This window comes from Littorina saxatilis, linkage group LG7 (genome assembly GCF_037325665.1).
Source record: "Littorina saxatilis isolate snail1 linkage group LG7, US_GU_Lsax_2.0, whole genome shotgun sequence".
NCBI classification, from domain to species: domain Eukaryota; kingdom Metazoa; phylum Mollusca; class Gastropoda; order Littorinimorpha; family Littorinidae; genus Littorina; species Littorina saxatilis.
In genome coordinates, this window is record NC_090251.1 from 32486091 (window position 1) to 32507792 (window position 21702).

Consider the following 21702-nt stretch of genomic DNA (forward strand, 5'->3'; position numbering starts at 1 on the left):
ATCCCGATCTTGTTTCCGACTCAGTACCTCTTTGTTTTTCATTATATATAGACCTGTCATTCTGCTTGCTCGGCTTTGTTAGATGTTTGCATATCTTGTTGCTATTGTCTTTGCTTTTATTATTGTTTCTTATTTGTGCTTCATTTATCGATACAACGTCTTGTGCACGGGTCAAAATGTGTGTGTCAGGGGTCGTTTTACTTGAACTTGACGTTCGTGTTTCTCTGAACGTCTGTGTATCGAAACACAGATACACGCACTCCATGACTCTGTAAGAGGACAAAACATATCGCTAAGTTTCATTTGTTTTTGATGAATGTATGACCTTTCATGAAGTAGTTTTGTTTTTTGTTTACTTTTGCCAGTTTGCCACTTCGTTTTTGGAACTTTGCAAAGCAGTGTCGTGTCGTCTGTTTAGGTCTGGGGAAACACCAATGAAAAGAGCCGAAAAATCCCGGAGCGTTTCTATTGGGTTTGCTTTTGATTATCCATGACTGTATAACCTGCTTCCTGCAACTATGGTAACCGGGGATTTATTGCCTGGGGAACATGAGATTTATTTCCCAGGTGCTTGTGAATGAAAACTCGTGAAAATGATGACAAATAATGATATATACATTTTTTGTCCTTTTTTCAGGATCGTACATCTACATTGAGTCCTCCTCGCCGAGGAAAGTAGGAGACGTGGCCGATTTCTTCTCTCCGGTTCTGACCCCGACGTCCAAGGGTCCGGCCTGTTTCTCCTTCTGGTACCACATGTACGGCCCCAGCATCGGCAACCTGTCTGTCTTGACCACCATCAACGGTCAGACCGTCACCAGGTGGACACGTGCCGGTTCCCAAGGCAACCAGTGGCAGCAGACTCAGCTGACCCTCTCCAGCAAGACTGATTACAGGGTGAGCTTTTTGATTTAATTATTTTCTTTCTTTTTTCTTTAGGGGGTGCTCTAAAAAAAATATTGTTTTAAGGGGGTGGGGGTTGGGATAGTGAGGTGGGGTCATAGGGGAAATTCACAGGGAGTGGGGAGTGGTTGGGAGCTGGGGTGAGAGGGGAAGTGTGTTGGTGAAAAGGTGAAATGGAATTACAGTGGAACCTTCCTTTTAAGGCCTGATTTCACAAATTTGAGAAAATCAGGTTTTGAAAAGGAGGGAGTCTTAAAACGGGGGTAAATTTACAGAGGTTCACAGTGAACAGAAAATGCGATAAATCAGAGTCTTGAAAGGGAGGGAGTCTTAAAACAGGAGGCCTTAAAAGGGAGTTGCACTGTGTTGGGGTAGATCAGGAAAGATGTGGGAAGAGGGGAAGGGCTCCGAAAGTGACAAGTAGTCAGAAAGAATGAATTGTGAGGTTAATCGAATGAATGAATCTATAACCTATTTATTGTACACTACCTGCTATTCCGACTTGGTCGTGTGACAGACGTTTTCTTCCACACGAGATTACGTTGATTGTCTAACGAAGCCGTCAGGCTGAGTTAGACATCAGCTAATCGATTGTGGAAGAAAACTCTGTCACACGACCAAGTCGGAATAGCATTTATGTCTCACAGCTTCAAGTTCAACAGAGGAGAGAACAAACATGTGTTGTGTACTCAAGCTTGACAAACCTAAACACAGGAGCAGCCATTGTGGAGAGATCTAGATCGATCTACTTTTTGACGGAAGTGACCGAACAACTGTGAATGACGTCTCGGTATATATGAATGACGTCACAGTCATCATCACAGTCTGTATCTTTTGAAGCATCGCATTCTTCATGACGTCTTTCTGTGTCTGCATCCGCGAAATGTTTGTTCATTCCGGAATCTTTGTCATCTATGTTCAGAACTCTGTCCTTATAGTGTCAGACTAACAGGCCTCCCGAGCGAGCCACTTTCCAAGGGAAGCTAAATTCGCGTATGGAAACAGTACTCTCGTCTGGGATGCCGTTTTCAGTATTCTGAGCGTTGAAGAATTTGTAAAGAGAAGAAACGATAACAGCAGGAAAAATAAAAGTCGTGTGTGCATTTTTTGGCTTTTGGAGGGACGATTTTGAGTTTGAATTCGTTCTTGCCATGCTCCTAAAGCGTGTAACATACAATCTTGCACACGTTTGCTTTAGTAGTGGCAAAGAAGGAAAGCGTGTGACATTTTTGACTGTAAAACATTGAGGCTGGTGAGTGTTTTGAGTCTGTGAGTGTTTTCCATACTTGTTTCACTCAAATAATAATTACGCATTCACAATCTTTTGAGTAATATTTGTAGTTGTTAATGGATCTTGAACTAATATTACATTTATTTCACACAGATCATTGTCAGAGGCACGGTTGGCGGTTGGCAAGGAGACATCGCAGTTGACGACATTACATTTGGCTATGGTGCCTGTCCCTCTTCTGACGCAAGTAAGGCTCCTTTCACTTTATCCCACTGCTCGTTTTTTGTTTCACTGTTCTTGGAAAATGTATGATACAAATACATGCAGGCAGGAACCTCCATCCAGCCCGGGCTGTGGAGTGAAACTTGGTCCAGGCCGACGAACCTACACAGGAAGCTGTACGGACCCATGGAGGCTCTACAGAAGACCACCCGCTTCATCTCGAGAGCTGAAATCTAAGTGTAAAAGGCGATCGACAAGAAGAAGAAGAGGAAGAATGCATGCAGTGATTGTACAAATAATTTCCCGCTGTTGAAATGATGAAATCAGGAAGGTGAACTTTATGCTCAAAAGACTTTGTCATTTACCCAAATATATCTATGCACGACAGAAGATTTACATGATATCATCATACTCACGGAGTCAAGAAGAGTCTGGTCTTTATTTGTTTTTCTATGTTTTACTGGTCGTATCTCATTGTGTCGCCTTGAATACTATTTTAGGGCACAATATCCCAGACAAACTTGCATTTAAATGGCCTGGAGGGCTCTTCGTTTTTTGCAGGGTTTGGCAAATAATAAAATGCATGTGCATATTTTTGTTGTGATTACAGAAGTGTGTAAATCTCTGTTCCGTTTATTGCAAACATATCCTAGAATGTTTAGTTATTTTGTTTGATTACATTGAGCGCAGGTGACGCGCATAAGCTACACATTGAGTCATGTGTGTAAATTTTTGCTCAGTGTACTACACACATGTACATATACCAAAATGCGTGTTTATTTGTGTGTGATTGCAGAGTTGTGTGACTTTGAGAGCGACATGTGTAGCTACAATCAGTCAACCACGGACACTTTTGACTGGAAGTACACCTCTGGTACCGCTCGCATCGGTCCCATTAACGACCACACTACTGGAGCGCGAACTGGTCAGTTTTGTTCTTTTGTAATTGGTGTGATCATTTTTTTCTGAGGGTTTACATCATTAACACACATTCTCTTGTACCTGTGCACATCTCACATATATGCAAACATATACTTATTCTCTTTTTCGCTCACCCCTTTTTGCTCTCTCTCTCTTTGCCTCTCTCTCTTTCTCTCTCTCTTTCTCTCTCTCGTGTACACACATAATCACACACACACACACACACACACACTAACACACAAACACACACACTCACACACACACACACTAACACACACACACACTAACACACACACACACACACACATACTCTCACTCTCTCACATGTCATCATGACTACAATACACACACACACACAATCTCACATACTCACCCATGCATGTACACACACACACTCAAACACACGCACACTCACATACACAAACACTCACACACAAACATGCACACCTAAACACACACACCTAAACACACACACACACACATGCAAAAAGGGGGAGGTCTAAAATAAGTGGGGGGGGGGGGGGGTTCTTAAAAGGCGGTTTCACAGTATAATCTTAGGCCTGGCGCTCACCTATGTAACTTTAGCAGGACAGATGACGCACTGCAGATTATTCCAGCCAGCTACACGTTGCGTGAAAGGAAAACAGGCCAAGTACTCGTCATAATACCTATCACAGCATAAATAATATGCAGTGCGTCGTCTGTGCCGCTGAAACTGCGCAGGTATATTCTGCCCTTTACCAGCATCATCAATTCCATTGCAGGTCACTACATTGCCGTCCCCGGGACCAGCAGGGCGAACGCTAGAGCGGTGATTGCCTCCCCAGTGTATGGTGCCACTAGCGGTGAATGCCTGCAGTTCTACTATCACATCGGCGGCCAGGGTACTCTCCTGGTATACACTTTGAACCCTGGGGGCTCCACTGGGACTCCCATCTTCAGGAAGGTGGGAACCCAACGCAACATTTGGACCAAGGGACAAGCCACCATAAATACTGCCACAAAATACCAGGTAAGATCTTGTTGATACGGGGATATAGCTCAGTTGGTAGCGCGCTGGATTTGTATTCAGTTGGCCGCTGTCAGCGCGAGTTCGATCCCAGGTTCGGCGGAAATTTATTTCACAGAGTCAACTTTGTGTGCAGACTCTCTTCGGTGTCCGAACCACCCCCCGTGTATACTACATTGGGTGTGCACGTTAAAGATCCCACGATTGACAAAAGGGTCTTTCCTGGCAAAATTGCTCAGGCACAGTTAATAATTGTCTACCATACCCGTGTGACTTGGAATAAGGCCGTGAAAGGTAAATATGCGCCGACATGGCTGCAATCTACTGGCCGTATAAAATTTCATCTCACACGGCATCACTGCAGAGCGCCTAGAACTGTACCCACGGAATATGCGCGATATAAGCTTCATTGATTGATTGATTGATTGATACAGTGAAACCCCACAATTGAGACCTCCCAAATCTAACTTCTCTTCTTCTTCTTCTTCGTTTGTGGGCTGAAACTCCCACGTACACTCGTGTTTTTTGCACGAGTGGAATTTTACGTGTATGACCGTTTTTTACCCCGCCATTTAGGCAGCCATACGCCGTTTTCGGAGGAAGCATGCTGGGTATTTTCGTGTTTCTATAACCCACCGAACTCTGACATGGATTACAGGATCTTTTTCGTGCGCACTTGGTCTTGTGCTTGTGTGTACACACGGGGGGTGTTCGGACACCGAGGAGAGTCTGCACACAAAGTTGACTCTGAGAAATAAATCTCTCGCCGAACGTGGGGACGAACTCACGCTGACAGCGGCCAACAGGATACAAATCCAGCGCACTACCGACTGAGCTACATCCCCTCCCTCCGAAATCTAACAAAAGGTGGTCTTGTGTAGGAAGGCTCCAATTCCCTTCCTACTTTCCTCCCTCTCGCGTCACTCCCTCCCTCCCTTTTTTTAATCCATTTATTTGTTTTTCAATCCCCCAGGTGGCCTTTGAGGCGAGACCTAGTTCAGGATTGTACAGTGATGTGTCCATCGATGACATCACCATCCTCCCCTACCCCTGCCCCTTGCCAGGATCCTGCGACTTCGAGAGTGGTTTGTGTGCCTACACAAACGTCAAGGGAACCGACCAGTTTGATTGGACGAGAGGCTTCGGCGGTACCACTTCAGCCTTTACGGGCCCCTCCACCGACCACACAACTAGCTCTGTGAAAGGTAAACCCAAAAAATTAAAAAAATTAATAAACACATTCTTAGATAAATAAATGAATGAATGAATAAATAAATACATAAATACATAAATATATGAATACATTAAAATCTAAAACAAATAGACCGCTAACATTCCAAGGTCAAGATTCCAAAATGAAAAAAATGGTGAATTCATTGTAAATGTTTTCTATTGTTGTTTGAATCAATCTTTCTGTAAATGAATCTTTCTAGATTTTGAAACTTTTGAAAGTTTATGTTTAGAATTGCTTCTATTTTGTGTGGGAAAGACTGCCCCCCCTATTCAGATATTTTAGAGAAAAGAGAAGTCATTAAATGTTAACTTTGGTTTAAACAAAACTGTATTCAATTTTTATCATGACATATACAATATCTGGCATTTGGGATTCTAACTCAAGCAAAGTGGTTATTGTAAGCAATCCCAGTGAAACATAACAGAAATGTTGACTTTTCTGTGGTGGTTTCAGGACACTACATGTTCATCGAAAGCAGCAACAACAAACTAGGAGACAAGGCTCAGCTGCAGAGCGAAAGCCTGGACCCCACGTCTGGTAGCTGCCTCGTCTTCTACTACAACATGAACGGAGCAGGTAATAATAACGATTACTTATATAGCGCGTAAACCTCGTGGTGACAAGCCCAGAGCGCTTTACACTTACATAATCATAATACAAACAAGGAAAGAGAACTAAATCCAAATAAATTCAAACATGGTCACACACACCCACACACACACGCACACACACACACGCACACGCACGCGCGCATACACACACACATGCAATCTTTCTTTCGTCATTGTCAATGTTCAGGTACAGATGATGCTTTCATTTTGGCCTAGCAGGCATGCTGCTGGGATCCAGTTTCTTCAGAAAACAAACAATAAAAGTTGCTGAAGTTGCTATGAAAGCAATTTTCAATAAAAAGCAATTTGATCTATTTTGGGAGTTTACAACATGAACGAAGCAGGTAGAGATGATGCTTTCATCTTGGGATCCATTTTGTTCAGCAAAGTTGCTGAAATGGCTATGAAAGTAATTTTATAAATGTTCGAAGTTTACAACATGGACGGAGCAGGTAAAATTGATGCTTTTATCTTGGCCTTGCAGGCAGGGATGCTGCTGGTATCCATTTTGTTCAGCAAAGTTGCTTAAATGTGACCCTCGAACACGAAATGAGTCGCATGTCACCTAGCGCGGTTCTGCGCTAGGCTTAATATAAGTCCGGGGAGTGTCTGGTAACAGTGTGAGGGTCACCTGAGTCACAGGCTTATAACTCAAACAGTTTTCGCTCTTTTCTAAAACGGTTTTCACCACTGGATAGAGCATAAAACACTCTTTAGGAAAATGTAAAAATGTGAAAATCATGCAAAGGTGACATGCGACTCATACCGTCGTGGAGGGTCACAAATGGCTATAAAAGCGATTGTATCAATTTTGGCAGTTTACAACATGAACGGAGCAGATAAAGATGATGCTTTCGTCTTAGTATAGCAGGGATGCTGGTGGGATCCATTTCTTCAGCAAAGTTGTTGAACTGGCTGGAAAAGCAATTATACAGTTGAAACCCCCTTTAAAGACTGCCCCGCCCCCTTTCAAACTTCCTCCCTATTTAGACACTGGCTTCTCAGCTTTTCTATTGATAATCTCTGTAAATTTATTCCCCATTTTAAGACTCCTTCCTTTCTAAAATGTTTTTATCTTCTCAGATTGTTGAAGGTCTGAATATGGAGCTTCCGCTGTCGGACCTGTTTACCCATACGATTTCACCGTATTTTGTACGCAAAGTTGCCAAGGATACGACCAACACGTTTGAAGAGAAAAAAATACGACGATCGTAAAAAAAATCAAGTATGATCGTGATCACTAAATGGAAGAAGAAGAAATCGAAAGTAGCTGTTGCCAAACCTGTTCTCGCGATAGCCCAGTGGATAAAATCCAGCTTTGACGATTGGTCAATGTAATTGCACTGGGACATACACCTCGGAAATGAAAGTGTTATTGCTGCCCTTGAAGCAATAGCTCATGAACGTTTTTTGTGAGTTGCAAAATACACTCAATATTTTGAAAATACACTGAATCTCAGTGAAAAATACACCAAAGTCAAAGTGTGGGTAAGCAGGTCTGCGCTGTATACATTTTTGAGGTTCAAGGCATTCCTTGGTGTAATCTTCCCCCACAGTGACAACATTTTGCCACAATGACAGCAAAGGTTTTTTAAGTGACTCATCTTCTACGAAATTGATATTATTCCTTCTCCAGAAAACGGCTTCAATGGCAGGGTAAAAACAGTTGTACACGTAAAAACCCACTTGTGCGAAAACATGAATGAACGTGGTAGTTTCAGCCCATTATCGAAGAAAAAGAAGAAGACATTATTCCAATTGACTTATTTTGCACTGAATTGACTTTTTTCAGGCACCGGCAGCCTGAACGTGTACCTGAGACACAGCTCCTTGTTGTACAACAAAGTCTTCAACCAGACGGGCCACCAGGGCAAGGACTGGCTGATGGGTAAGGTGGACATCCAATCCCAGAGTCTCTTCCAGATCGTCTTCGAGGGCGTCAAGGGAGCTAACTACACCAGCGACATTGCCATTGACGACATCGCTCTGTCGTCGGGGTCTTGCTCGCAGCAGTTTACTGTGGCGCCTGTCATCACCACCCCTCCCCCTCCACGTAAGTTGCAAGCTTTGTTTTGGAGTCCTGCCGTTTTAGAGGGGATTTGTGAGGGTTTTTTGTGAGGAATTTTTGTTGTTGTTGTTGTATATAGGTGCAATAATGTTCACAATGACGGAAATGGATGTTTTTCTTTCACTATGTGTGTTTTCTTCTTGGTTTTTAATATTTGCTGTGTGTGCGTACTGTGTGTTTGGTTCTGTGTGTATGAAGTCATCTTCTGGCTCTCTTGTATGAATGTGTTGGATGAGGTCCAAAAAGTGTGATAATGTTTCCTTTATTAATTGGAATGAGTTTGCACTTCGGCCACTGCCCCCACTCCGATCGTCCTGTATAATTTATAGAACTTTAGGAGTTTAAAGATTTCGTCTTCTCTTGCGGTAGGAAATATAGTGCCAGCCACTGAGTCAGCACCACCAAGAACAAAGAAACTCTCTCTCGCAAGCATAGACCTATATAGGTCAAAGTCGATCGTGCACACGTACATCAATTCACCATTTTTTCACATGATAAACACACGATCACATCAAAGAGAAAAGGTATAAAAACTTGACCCGTCAACTTATAGCCTGAAGTTGTTTGGTCTTTTTCCTTTCAGCTTCTGTATGTGCGTCCCTTCCAAAAGTAGGACACAGGTATGGAACAAACTGAATAGGGTCAAGCAAACCGTTTGAGAATTAAGCGCTTGCTTAAGCTTTCCTCAAACGGACCATTTGCAGTGGTTGTCTTGCTTGTCATAAAATCATTTATGGCTAAAGCCGAAATGTGTGTATTTTAACAAACTTCATTGTTTGTTTTCTTTCTCTCCTGAGCACTGATGAAGATACTCCTGTGCTCAAACCAATTTGGACCATTGGAGTCATAAAGGCCTCAAACTGTTATGCATGAATCAAATGTTTCAGCGACCTTGGACTTGGTGAGCTGTAACTTTGACGTCAACCTGTGCAACTACACCCAAGATACCAACGACAATTTCAACTGGACACGCCAACACGGTTCCACCTCCAGCAGCAACACTGGGCCGCGATACGACCACACGCAGCACAGCCTGGCAGGTAATGTGGAACGTTCACCCCTGTTAAGACTATTCGATGTAAGACCTCTTCCACCTTCGTTTTTTACAAAAATTTTCACATTTTCTGTTCATTATAAATCTGCAAATTTAGCTCCATTTGAGAACATGTAAGCTTTACGCCCTCACAGCAAAACTTTTAAGGGGCATGTGAGACGGGAAAAGCCGGCTTTGTATAAAATAGCTCCATTCTTAAGACTCCCTCCTTTTTCAGATTTGATTTTTTCAAATTTTTTGAGGTCTTAAAAGGGGGGTTCCACTGTAAAATGGAACCTTTTTTTCATGAATTGATTCCACATATGTGACCCTCCACCACGGTAAGGCGTCCGCCCCGTGATCGGGAGGTCGTGGGTTCGAACCCCGGCCGGGTCATACCTAAGACTTTAAAATTGGCAATCTAGTGGCTGCTCCACCTGGCGTCCGGCATTATGGGGTTAGTGCTAGGACTGGTTGGTCCGGTGTCAGAATAATGTGACTGGGTGAGACATGAAGCCTGTGCTGCGACTTCTGTCTTGTGTGTGGCGCACGTTAAATGTCAAAGCAGCACCGCCCTGATATGCCCCTTTGTGGTCGGCTGGGCGTTAAGCAAACAAACAAACAAACAAAAGCCCTCCACCACGGAATGAGTTGGATGTCACCTCGCGGGGTTCTCAGCTAGGCACAATATATGTTCGGGGGTGTCAGGTAACAGTGTGAGGATCACCTTAGTCACAAGCTTATAACTCAAAAAGTTTTCGCTCTTTTCTAAAACGGTTTTTACCACTGGATAGAGCATAAAAAACGTTTTAAGAAATTGTAAAAGTATAAAAAAATCATGCAACGGTGACATGCGACTCATTCCGTGGTGGAGGGTCACATACTGACATAGGTATCATTTATGTTATATGAAGTCTTATATCGCGCGCGTATCTCCAGACTCGGACTCAAGGCGCAGGGATCTATTTATGCCGTGTGAGATGGAATTTTTTTACACAATACATCACGCATTCACATCGACCAGCAGATCGCAGCCATTTCGGCGCATATCCTACTTTTCACGGCCTATTATTCCAAGTCACACGGGTATTTTGGTGGACATATTTTATCTATGCCTAACCAATTTTGCCAGGAAAGACCCTTTTGTCAATCGTGGGATCTTTAACGTGCACACCCCAATGTAGTGTACACGAAGGGACCTCGATTTTTCGTCTCATCTGAAAGACTAGCACTTGAACCCACCACCTAGGTTAGGAAAGGGGGGAGAAAATTGCTAACGCCCTGACCCAGGGTCGAACTCGCAACCTCTCGCTTCCAAGCGCAAGTGCGTTACCACTCGGCCACCCAGTTCCCAGTGTATCAGTGTTAAAACCAATTGTAGATGCCTTGATTTATTTGCCAAAGGTGCAGGCAAGGTTCACAGCAGTCTTTACTCACAGAACCTTAATTGTACATTTCATTTTGCAAAAAATTCAAAATTTCATCCTTAGAAAACTTGTACGTTTATCTTCAGTAAAAAAGTCAGCATTTTTTTTCCACATTTAAAAAAAGCACTAAATTTCATATTCACAGAATTACTTCTCCATTTCATATATTCAGAAGAAAAAAAATGGAATGTCTTCTTCAGGTTACTACGTCTACATTGAAACTACGAGCCAGAGTATAAATGCCTCGGCCCGTCTCCGTAGCGCGACCTTCAGCACATCGGGCGACACCTGCGTCACTTTCTGGTACCACATGTACGGCGTCCACGTCAACCACTTGGACATGCATGTGGTGTCAGGCGCCAGCAGTAGCGGTCAGCTCATGTGGACAAAGTCCGGCAACCAAGGATTCAAGTGGATGCAGGCCCTAGTGGATATCGGGACGGTGACAAACGCTCAGGTAAATGAAGTGTGTGTTTTGGGTGAGGGGTGGTGATGGGGGTTGGAGGTGGAGTGGGTAGAGGTCTTAGTGTATGAGGGTGTGTGGAATAAAGAGAGTAAGTTGACTTGGTCTTCTTCTAATTCTTCACGGGCTGTAACTCCCATGGACACATGTTCTGTTGCACAAGTTGGCTTTTTGTGTGTATGACTGTTTTTTTCCCCCCTGCCCTTTAGGCAGCTTTATTTTGTTGTTTTTGGGATGCATGCTGGGTTTTTTTCTTCTGTAAACCACCAAACTCTTACATATATTACAGGATCTTTTCTGTGCGTACTTAGTCTCGTACTTGCTTGTACACAGAAGGGGGAATAAGGCAGTAGCAGCTAGGTCTGCACATGAAAATATCAATTCCCTTAACCCACAAGGCATGGCCGGGATTCAAACCCCACATCTTCCATACGAAAGGCTGACGTCAGAACCACTAGGCTTTTTCGCCTGTCAGTTGGAAGAAAATGTGACACACTTCTAACATCTTGATTACAGATCTACTTTGAGGCAGCAAAGGGTAATGGCTACAGAGGTGACATTGCTCTTGATGACATCGTTGTGTACCAAGGAGCGTGCCCTGCTGAAGGTAAACTATTCATGCAGTCTACCATAGTTGTTGCGAAGAGTTGGTCAAATTCTTTGGCAAATGTGCCATATGGCCTAATAAATGCATGGCTTGAAAGTTCTGGCAGTAAAATTATTGTAAGTTTAAGATAATCCTGGGTTTCACCCCCTCTCTCACTCTCTTTCTAATTGTCAATTACTCTCTGTACCTATAAAACCGTTATCCTAAAGTTCTGAGTTCTCTCTCTCCCCCCCCCCCCCCTCTCTCTCTCTCTCTCTCTCTCTGGGGCGGGGATATAGCTCAGTTGGTAGCGCGCTGGATTTGTATTCAGTTGGCCGCTGTCAGCGCGAGTTCGATCCCAGGTTCGGCGGAAATTTATTTCACAGAGTCAACTTTGTGTGCAGACTCTCTTCGGTGTCCGAACCACCCCCCGTGTATACTACATTGGGTGTGCACGTTAAAGATCCCACGATTGACAAAAGGGTCTTTCCTGGCAAAATTGCTTAGGCACAGTTAATAATTGTCTACCATACCCGTGTGACTTGGAATAAGGCCGTTAAAGGTAAATATGCACCGACATGGCTGCAATCTACTGGCCGTATAAAATTTCATCTCACACGGCATCACTGCAGAGCGCCTAGAACTGTACCCACGGAATATGCGCGATATAAGCTTCATTGATTGATTGATTGATTGATCTCTCTCTCTCTCTCTCTCTCTCCACGTGGGGAACATCAATATCCCACAATGTATTACCCCCCTTGGATGAACGCCTTCAGGCAATATCAACTCAGCCCCTTTATGCACCCACACGCCCAGCCGTCCTTCTATGGGCAGTGGCCCCCCGGGATGCACCAAGCATCCTACTAAGTAGTTTCAAAAGGCTAATTCAAGCATGTACGTAGGGCGTGAGTGTATGTGCGTATGTGTGAGTGCATGAGTGTGTCTAAACTCATGTAACTGAAAGTACACTAATAAGTGTACCTAAACGAGTGTGATTTCGCACATGCGATTTCATAACTATTAACTATGTCGTTCAACACCTCCAGACATTGTGTTAATTTTGTCCACGACCCCCCAAGTATTCTGCTGCTTTAACAGTGTGAAAACATCTGCATTCAAACACGCGTGTGTTTCTTCTTTGTGTGTGTTAATCTACGATTCAGACCCGTTTGCGGAGAGACTATGAATGCCTCTGCTTAAAGAAAGTGAAATCGTGTTGGCGTTGTGGGGATTTAATGTAGCGCATCGTTCATCCCTGTTCGAAATGTTCAATTTTATTTTATTATATTCTGTATGTGTATGAGTGCAGTGCTAGCAGGAACATTTATAATTGCTGTGCATCGAACGCTTATAACATTTCGCAGAATTTTTTTAAATCCTGATTTACTACTTCTCACTCGACTTTTCCCTTAAGTTAGCCAGTTACTGAAGTCGTAACTTGTTTGCTTCACTTTTTACTCTTTGTGAATTAATTTTTCTCCGTGTTTGTTTATTGATTTCATCTCTCAGATTTTTGGTTGTTGTTAATAATTTTGTTTATTATATTATGAATTTAAACGTGTCAAAACACACTCTCCAGGTTGGACATCTTAATGTCTATCATCTCGTTAACAAAGTGCCTGATATATGCGTGCTGCTAAACCAAAGCTCAAAGCCAGTTCATGTTTTTGGGATGAGCGAAACACGGCTCGACTCGAGAATTGCCGATAACTTGATTAAATTACATATTCTTACTCCGAATCACATAAAGAGCATTGACGCAGTCTGAATAGCTAAGGTCTGAAAAGGCTACCCGTCTTAAAGTTTAAAAGGGAAGCAACCCAACCACAAAAAAGGTAAACACAGCTATGACAATGACCATATACCCGGGGAGTTACCTCCCCTGCTGGGTATGTGACGTCACTTCCACTGCTGCACCACGTGGTATACTCATTCGACATCTTTCAGTTCTGACGAGAGGTCATGTTTTCAAAGGCTCTGTGTGCGTTGTTGGAGTTTTCATAACACCCACCGACCACCTACCCGTCTGCTTATCTTCTACCTGGTAGTTGGTGAGCTCTTTCCATTTTATCTTGCTTTTCGTAAGAACTTTTGGCTTGTTATTGATAACTTTCCGTCCTTTTTGGACTTGTGAATTTTCGTCAGTAACTGTTGTTGTTGTGTTGGCCGCCATTTGCATTTTGGCCGGCATGGCGCATAACGCGAGTAGACGTGGCAAGGGCGATGTTATGGGCAAGTTTAAGCCTAAATCATCTTCTTAAGGTTCTAAACCTGTGCTAGTTGTCCTTTCGGACAAAGAGAATAACACTGTCATGTCTGTTACCTTTCTCCCCCCGGGGAACTCGTTGTCGCGAGCGGTATTTCTACTGCTTGCGTCACTTCGGCGGCTTGCTCGTCCTCGTCAGACGGGCAAGCCTCTCTTGTTTCTTCTTTGTTGAGCTCCTTAGTTACAGAGATTCGCAACTTAGTGCGCGACGTTTTGAAGCGTGCTACTCCCGAGGAAACCCTTTTACATCCGCCGGCAGGGAGCGATGTCCGCTCTTTGACGTCTTTTTCCTTTCCTGTTGCGACGGCTTCCGGTGATACCGGAACTTCTACTACTGCTTCTGCTTCTGCAGGAAGCTTACAAGGTATGTCGAGCTTGTCCTCTGGCTCTCGTGAAGCCAACGGATGGTGTCTGTAGATACGGAGCTCACCTGGCACGGGTCACTCCCGTTTTCCTGCTCAGTTTCGTTCAATACCCATTCAGCGTGAGTTCGATTCTGAGCAAGGGCGGTTTCCTTCGGAAGTCGCGCTTCCGGGTTTTCCCGGAAGCGAAGGTCCTCCTTCCACTCCCATTCAGCGGCAGTGGTTGGAGTTGACCGTGGACTGGCCTCCGGGCAACAGGGCTTCCGGCCCCAGTCATCACGACCAGCGTTTCCACATCAAGGTGTGGCTTCGCCGGCCGTGTTTCCGGCTTAGACCGGATCCGCTTTCTCTCTTCCCGGTACTCCTTCTCGGATGTCCGTGGTTGAGAGTCAGCTTCCTGACTATGGCCAGTTGGGGCATTCTTCTCTTCACTATGGTGTTGGGTCGACACCCCTTCCTGTTCCGGCGGCTTCAAGCTTGTCGTCAGCGCTCCCGTTCCTGCCTTCCGGTATGGTTACTGGACATGACGGTTTTCGGTCTGACGGATTTCCGGTTTCGGCTTATCCTGACCGTCAGCTTGCCTCTGGTTCAGTTGACTTTGGTCAAGGTCATCCCGACTATTCTGACACGCAGTCAGTTGGCTGTTAGGGCAGTCTTCCTTTCACCATTCTGGCGTTGGGTCGGCTTCCCTTTCAGCGCCGGCGGCACTGTTCTGACCTCTCTTTGTCCTGTTGTGGGCATTGGCGCTTTCAGAGCACGGGCGGTAGCCGCTGGCGCTGCGCTTCCGGTTTACCGGAAGCATAGGTCCTCCTTGGTATTTACACTGTGTGTTCTTCCCTGGAGTTGACCGCTGACTGGCCTATGGGCGTTCGGGCTTCCGGCCCCAGTCATCGCAACCTTCGTTTCCGCATCATGGTGCGGTTTCGTCAGCTGTGTTTCCGGCTCAGTCCGGATTCGCTTTTCCTCTTACGGACACTCCTTCCGGATGTCGGTGAGCGAGGATGTGCATCCGCCCTATGGGCTGTTAGGGCAATCTTCCTTTCACCATTCTGGTGTTGGGTCGGCTTCCCTTTCAGCGCCGGCGGCACTGTTTTGTTCTCTCCTTTGTCCCGTTGCGGGCATCGGCGTTTTCAGTACAAGGGCGGTAGCCGCTGGCGCTGCGCTTCCGGTTTACCGGAAGCATAAGTCCTCCTTTGTAATTACACTGTGTGTTCTTTCCTGGAGTTGACCGTTGTCTGGCCTAGGGGCATTCAGGCTTTCAGCCTCGGCCGTGACAAGTAGTCTCTTCACTGGTTGGGTGTTGCGTCTACTGTCTAGTCAGTTCTGGTGGCTTCGGATTTTACCGCCTCTTTTTCTTACCCTCTTACGGGAGGGGTTGAGACAGGACGGTTTCCGGGTGGACGGGTTTCCGGTTTTCCGGTCATCCCGTTCAGTAGTTTTCCACTGGCAACTGTGACTTCGGCCGTGTCAGTTCTCTTGGCTATTCTGTTATACAGTCTTTAGCCAATGATCAGACATGTTCTGGATTTCCGTCTAAGCTCTTGGCTTCTCTCGAGGTCTCGACGGAGGTTACTGCCACATATTTTATGGAGGTACATCGGCTTCCTCTTTGGTTGCATTCAGTGATGTCGGACTTCCGTTCCGCGAAGGAGGAGTTTTTTTCCTACTTCCGGTTCAATAGTCACCTTCAATGTGGGTACCACCTTTCGCAGGTTTTTGGCTCGTCAATCTCCTACCTGAAGTGGTATCCACGGGTTCCGGTTCTGCTACTCGTTATTCACGGGTCAGTTCCGGAACACGCTCAGCCTTGGCTGTCTTCGGCTACACAGGCTTCGGTTTTGGTTTCTTCTTGTTATAAGAAGTTCTCTTCTCTGAAGCTGGGTCGGAACTTGCTGGTGTCTTTGCTCTTCCGCATACACCTTTCTGGTAATGCAGGAACTTAGAGGATTTTGGACGTCAGTTTTTGGAATTTGCCTCTTTTTCAGTCGGAGATGATCGTCAGAGCGCCCTCGCGCTCTTTCCCGGAGTCACTGAACCTTTCACACTTAGCGTGTATCAGGACTCTGATGACATCTCCACTCTGTTAGTCAGCCCTGCTAGGGTGAACGAAGTGCAAAAAAGGGGCTGTCCTCCCTTCACCTCTTTTTACAGTCAGGTGTCGGAGGGACTCGTTTCTCTCGCATTCTCAGTTCTCTGAGCAGGCTAGGAGAGACACTTGGGCTTTGCTCGGGGTAGAGGGACCTACTTTTCGAACTTTGGTGTTTTTACCAGAAAAGAAAGGTAGATTCAGTTGAATAGAGATCAGCAGATCTCTGACTTCTCTCTACAAGGGTTAAAGCAGAGCTAGCCTCCTCATGGGAGGCATGCTCAGGCCTCGGGACGTTTTAAGCCGGAGGCCAATAGGCAGTCTCTGCCTGATTCTCGATTGTCGAGAAATAGATCACTTTTGGGCAGGAAGGAGGACAGCCATAGCAGCAAGCCTCTCCCCACAAGGAAGTGCCCCCGATCACACACCCCCCCCCCTCCTCCGCCCTTCGCTTGGGCGATGGCGGGGGGGTCTCCTACTTGCAATTTTCATTGGATGGTCTCTGGACACAGCCAATAGTTGTGGGAGTGGTGAGGTCGGGCGACTCCCATCGATCTTATGTGTGCATATTTGCTTATGCTTGAGTCCGATCTTTTAACAGTGATCTAGGCCCATCAGCTCGAGCACCCGCTGAGGTCTCTTCTGGTCTGATCTGGCGCTGTTCTTTGGGTATACTGCTTCAGTCCTCAGTGAGTGTAACAGTAGTTCAGCCACGGGCTGCTGCAGTGGCACTTCCGGTTTTACCGGAGAGGTTGTTTCTTTCACAGACGCTTCATAGGTACGTCTGAGTTTTGGAACAACGGCTGACCTTAGGGCATCCAGGTTTTTTAGCCTCGGCTGGTGCAACAGCCATTCCACCTGTTGGCGGTGATGGTTGTTGTTTTCCCTTTTCTTGTGGCTTCGGACTTAGACTTTCTTCCTTTATTCTCATCTTAGCAGGAGATGAGATAGGACGATTTCTGTTCGAGTGGGGTCTCCTGTCGTCAGACTTCCCCGTCTTTTCTCACTTTTGGCCACAAGCTTCTGGACTTGGTCCTGGTTTGTCTTTCGCCGAGGCTGACTCTGTCTTTCTCTAGCGATCAGACTCGTTCTGGTGTTTCGTCCAAACTTAAGCTGCGCTTGAGTTGGCCTCGGAAGTAACATTCAGATTTTCCTGAGGGGGCATTGTCTTTGGCAATGTATGTTTGAGGAGTCATTCTTTGTGGCTTAACACCTCTCTCAGGTTTTTGGCTACTCCTCTCCTTTTGGGCAGAGGGTTAGCTAATGTTCCGGTTTTTCTTTGCTGTGGGCTTTTAGCCCAGCATCTCGTTTGACAGCCGAATCTTACGTTTCTTATGTTTACCTGTGTACTGTTGGTACTTTGGTACATGGTTGTCCTTCGGGCTTCATGGCTTTCAGCCTTAGCCCGTGCTATAGCCTCCTGTCTAGCGTGGGCGGCTATGGCATTTTCGGTTCCTGTGACTTCGGATTTGGCTCTTCCTCTTCTTCCTCGTCCTAGCACGAGGTGAATCAGGACGACTTCCGTTGGGTCGGGTTTCCTTTTACAGTCACCCTTCTACCACAGGCAACTATGACTACGGCGTTTGCCCGTTGATCTCTACGTCTGACTCTCAGTCTTTCAGAGTTAGTCAGACGCGATCTACTTCCTCGTATTACCTCTCTCTCTGCTTTCGCATTGACTGGTAGAGGATTACCGGCGAACGTCTCTTTTTCGGGATTTCCCTGTCGAGGTGGGCTCTGGTACCTTGTACTCAGTTGTCTCCCTCTCTATCTTGGTGGATATTAATCACTCTTTTCTGGAGCTGACTTTTATCTCACAGTCCTTTCGGGCTTCACTCCTTCCCAAGGTTTGCGTACTTTGGCATGATTGTCTTACGGTCTCCGTGAGGTTGTCCTTCACTGCTCTGAGTGGACATCCTTACGCACGGATCGTTTCTAGGGCGGCATTTCCTTCCAATAGAAAGGGGGGGGGCAGCTTGTCTTTCCCCCTACTCGGCTCGGGTTAATCCAAGGCTGGGGTCTCTTTCTGGGTCGTTTGGTCCAGGAGATCGGAAGAAGTGCTGGGCTCAGATTTCTGGCTCTCTGATGTTGTCTTTCGCAACTTTTTTGCCTGAGAGACATCTCGGCTGTCAATCAGGATGGGTCTCAGGCCCTTACCTGCCTTTTTGGCAGTGGGCCAGTTCCTGGCTAGGGTTTAGGGTGAGTTAGATTTTCTTTCTCACTGAGCCTTTTTCCTGACCTTTTGGCAGCAGGCCAGTTTTTTGGCAAGGTTTTAAGAGTGAGTTTGGTTTTTCATTCCCACCGCCTTGTTGATGCTATCTGCTCTTTATGTGATTCGGAGTAAGAATATGTAATTTAATCGAAAATTTTTAAGTAAATTTTCATTTCATTAATATACTTACCCGAATCACATAGTGTATTCCCTCCCGCCAACCCCGCTTATGATATTTTAGTTTTCTTTAATGTCGAATGAGTATACCACGTGGTGCAGCAGTGGAAGTGACGTCACATACCCAGCAGGGGAGGTAACTCCCCGGGTATATGGTCATTGTCATAGCTGTGTTTACCTTTTTTGTGGTTGGGTTGCTTCCCTTTTAAACTTTAAGACGGGTAGCCTTTTCAGACCTTAGCTATTCAGACTGCGTCAATGCTCTTTATGTGATTCGGGTAAGTATATTAATGAAATGAAAATTTACTTAAAAATTTTCGATTTACATTCCCCAATACTCTGTTTTGCGACGCGACAGCGCAAGGAAGAATCAGACAGGCATTGCAGTCTATATTCATGAATCAATTTCTGAATTTGCAACACGAAGAACTGATTTAGAGGACGACAATATTGAGTGCATTTGGATTGAAGTAAAAAACTGTAAATCCTCGCCTCTGCTCATAGGTTATATATATCGTAACCCTGCCGAAACGTCGATTTGGTCAGAATATTTCATTCAGATGATGGATAAAGTCAAATCACGCAATAAAGATATTGTATTGCTTGGAGATTTTAATATTAATCTGAATAAGCCTCAAACAGTATGGAATTCAACAACAACTTTATTAGGTCTTCATCAACTGGTTCTGAACCCAACAAGAATAACAGACACAACTGCAACTCTTATTGATCACATATATACTGATAATAAGAAGATTGTTTCTAATGTGTATGTGTCCAATTCCAGTATTAGCGATCATATGCCTATTTTTTGTTCGGTCTCTATGCGCTTGCCTAAATCAGGACCAAAAGGCCACACGACCATAGAATACAGAAGTTTTAGACATTTTGATGAGTCTGCATTTTTTCGTGATCTTAGTGAAGCTCCATTTCAGAGCGTTTTTAATTTCAGTCTTGCAGATGATGCTTTTGATCAATTGTATAGCATTTTAAGCACAATTATAGATAAACACGTGCCCCTGCGTCAGCATAGAGTAAAACATGCCAGACTTCCGCCTTGGTTAACATCAGATATTATAGAGGCGATGGCTCTGAGAGATTATTTCAAGGAAAATAAGATGACAGACGAATATAAACAGCAGAGGAATGAGGTGTTAAACCGTGTGAGACAATCCAAAACTGGTTACTTTGATAAATTAATTTCTGATAAGAAAGATACTGCAACAATTTGGCGGGCAGTAAATGAAATCCTTGATAAATCTAGGAAAAGGTCAACTGCTAATCTAACAAAACTATCTGCGGAAGAATTTAATAATCATTTTATATCTTTAGCGGATAAATTGAAGGCTTCTGTGGCAGAAACAAATTCTCGGGATAGAGATGACTGTTTTGAAAAATTGGACGAATTCTGTCAGCGGAACAGAATAAACAATGAAGCGTTTATCATTCCTCCGATTGCAGTTCATGAGGTCGGAACATTTATTGAAAACCTGGAGAATAAAAAGTCCATGGGTCCTGATAAAATACCCGTGAAGTTATTGAAGCTTTCTCTACCGTATATTGTGGATTCGCTCACGTTTGTATATAACCTTAGTATTGAGCAGAACTTTTTTCCGTCTAAATTGAAAAGCGCCAAAGTCATACCCCTTCCCAAATGTAAAGATCTCTCAGACCCAAGTAATTTTAGACCCATTTCTTTACTGCCTGTTTTGTCAAAACCATTAGAAAGGCATGTGCACAAGCATCTTCTTGCTTACATGGAAGAACAAAATTTGTTCCATCAGTTTCAATCCGGTTTTCGGTCCAAGCATTCTTGCCACACAGCTCTTACGTCTCTCTGCGAAGCTTGGCTGTCAGCAATGAACAAGTCTGAAGTTACAGGAGCATTGTTTTTGGACTTTAAGAAAGCATTTGACTTAGTCGATCATTCCATATTGCTGAAAAAATTACACTATTATTTGAGAAACGATTCGGTCTGTGACTTCTTAAAATCGTATCTTGCTGACCGGACACAGTATGTCACTCTACAATGCCAGAATTCGTCTACTGCACTAGTAAGACATGGCGTCCCTCAAGGGTCTATATTACAGACATGTTTACCCTCCCGGATTGTCCGGAATTATTACGGATTTGGGGTCTAAATTCCGGTATTACGGAATACTACCGAAAATTCCGGAAATTCCGGTCGAGAGAACCTTTTTTCGTGCGTGAAAATTCGAAGTCGAAATTGTGGTAGTCACCAGGACTGTGATTTCAAGGCTGACCGAAACAGCCTTTTCTGCGCATGTGCACAGCAAGGTATTTGTCGGATTCCGCGGATTTGAGATCGACATTGGTCCGAAGGGTAATACAGGGCCGATCTCTGTGGGGACGAAATGCCAACCAAAAAAGCAAACGTTGTACAGAAATATCGGCAAAACTATTAAGTCAAGTGGCGGTGTCAGGTGAAGTTTAAGAAGAGCGAACCACATTCATTTTGGTGATCAACTTCAGATCAGTGCAACAACAAAGCTAGTCAGTAACGAGTCACGTCGCGGCACGTGTCCCGAGGTTAGACGCAGCATTAGTTTTAACAAAATGCAGTACACAAATGAACATGGAAACAAACAAAAACACGAAATTATGTTTGGCAAAACATGAGCCTGCTTCGCATCGAGTTTATTTGACTAGGTCTCTACTTCCACAGAATCTCTCAGACCTGCGAACCGATCTCTCACTACGGTCAGTCGCGCCAGAGACATAGATCTATGGTCGCGCTCATCAGTTACTTGGCTGTTGCCGAAATTCAAGTCTTTCTGAGTCTAAAACTGATGTCCATTAATATTTCTCCGATATAGCAAAGATCACAGTTCATTGGATCGAACAACTTACAACACAATGTTAAAATT

At 44.7% G+C, this 21702-nt stretch overlaps 1 protein-coding gene across 1 annotated transcript in view; it reads left to right on the top strand.

Annotated features, from left to right (window-relative positions):
- The window catches only part of LOC138971979 (MAM and LDL-receptor class A domain-containing protein 2-like), a 299457-nt gene that overhangs the window by 180371 nt on the left and 97384 nt on the right, over nucleotides 1–21702 (top strand). The window contains exons 113-122 of the mRNA XM_070344823.1: nucleotides 638–897; nucleotides 2288–2381; nucleotides 3153–3281; nucleotides 4042–4289; nucleotides 5260–5491; nucleotides 5974–6096; nucleotides 7924–8184; nucleotides 9087–9239; nucleotides 10860–11116; nucleotides 11639–11729. Coding sequence (XP_070200924.1) covers nucleotides 638–897; nucleotides 2288–2381; nucleotides 3153–3281; nucleotides 4042–4289; nucleotides 5260–5491; nucleotides 5974–6096; nucleotides 7924–8184; nucleotides 9087–9239; nucleotides 10860–11116; nucleotides 11639–11729 — 1848 coding nt within the window. The remainder of the gene's footprint in view (nucleotides 1–637; nucleotides 898–2287; nucleotides 2382–3152; nucleotides 3282–4041; nucleotides 4290–5259; nucleotides 5492–5973; nucleotides 6097–7923; nucleotides 8185–9086; nucleotides 9240–10859; nucleotides 11117–11638; nucleotides 11730–21702) is intronic.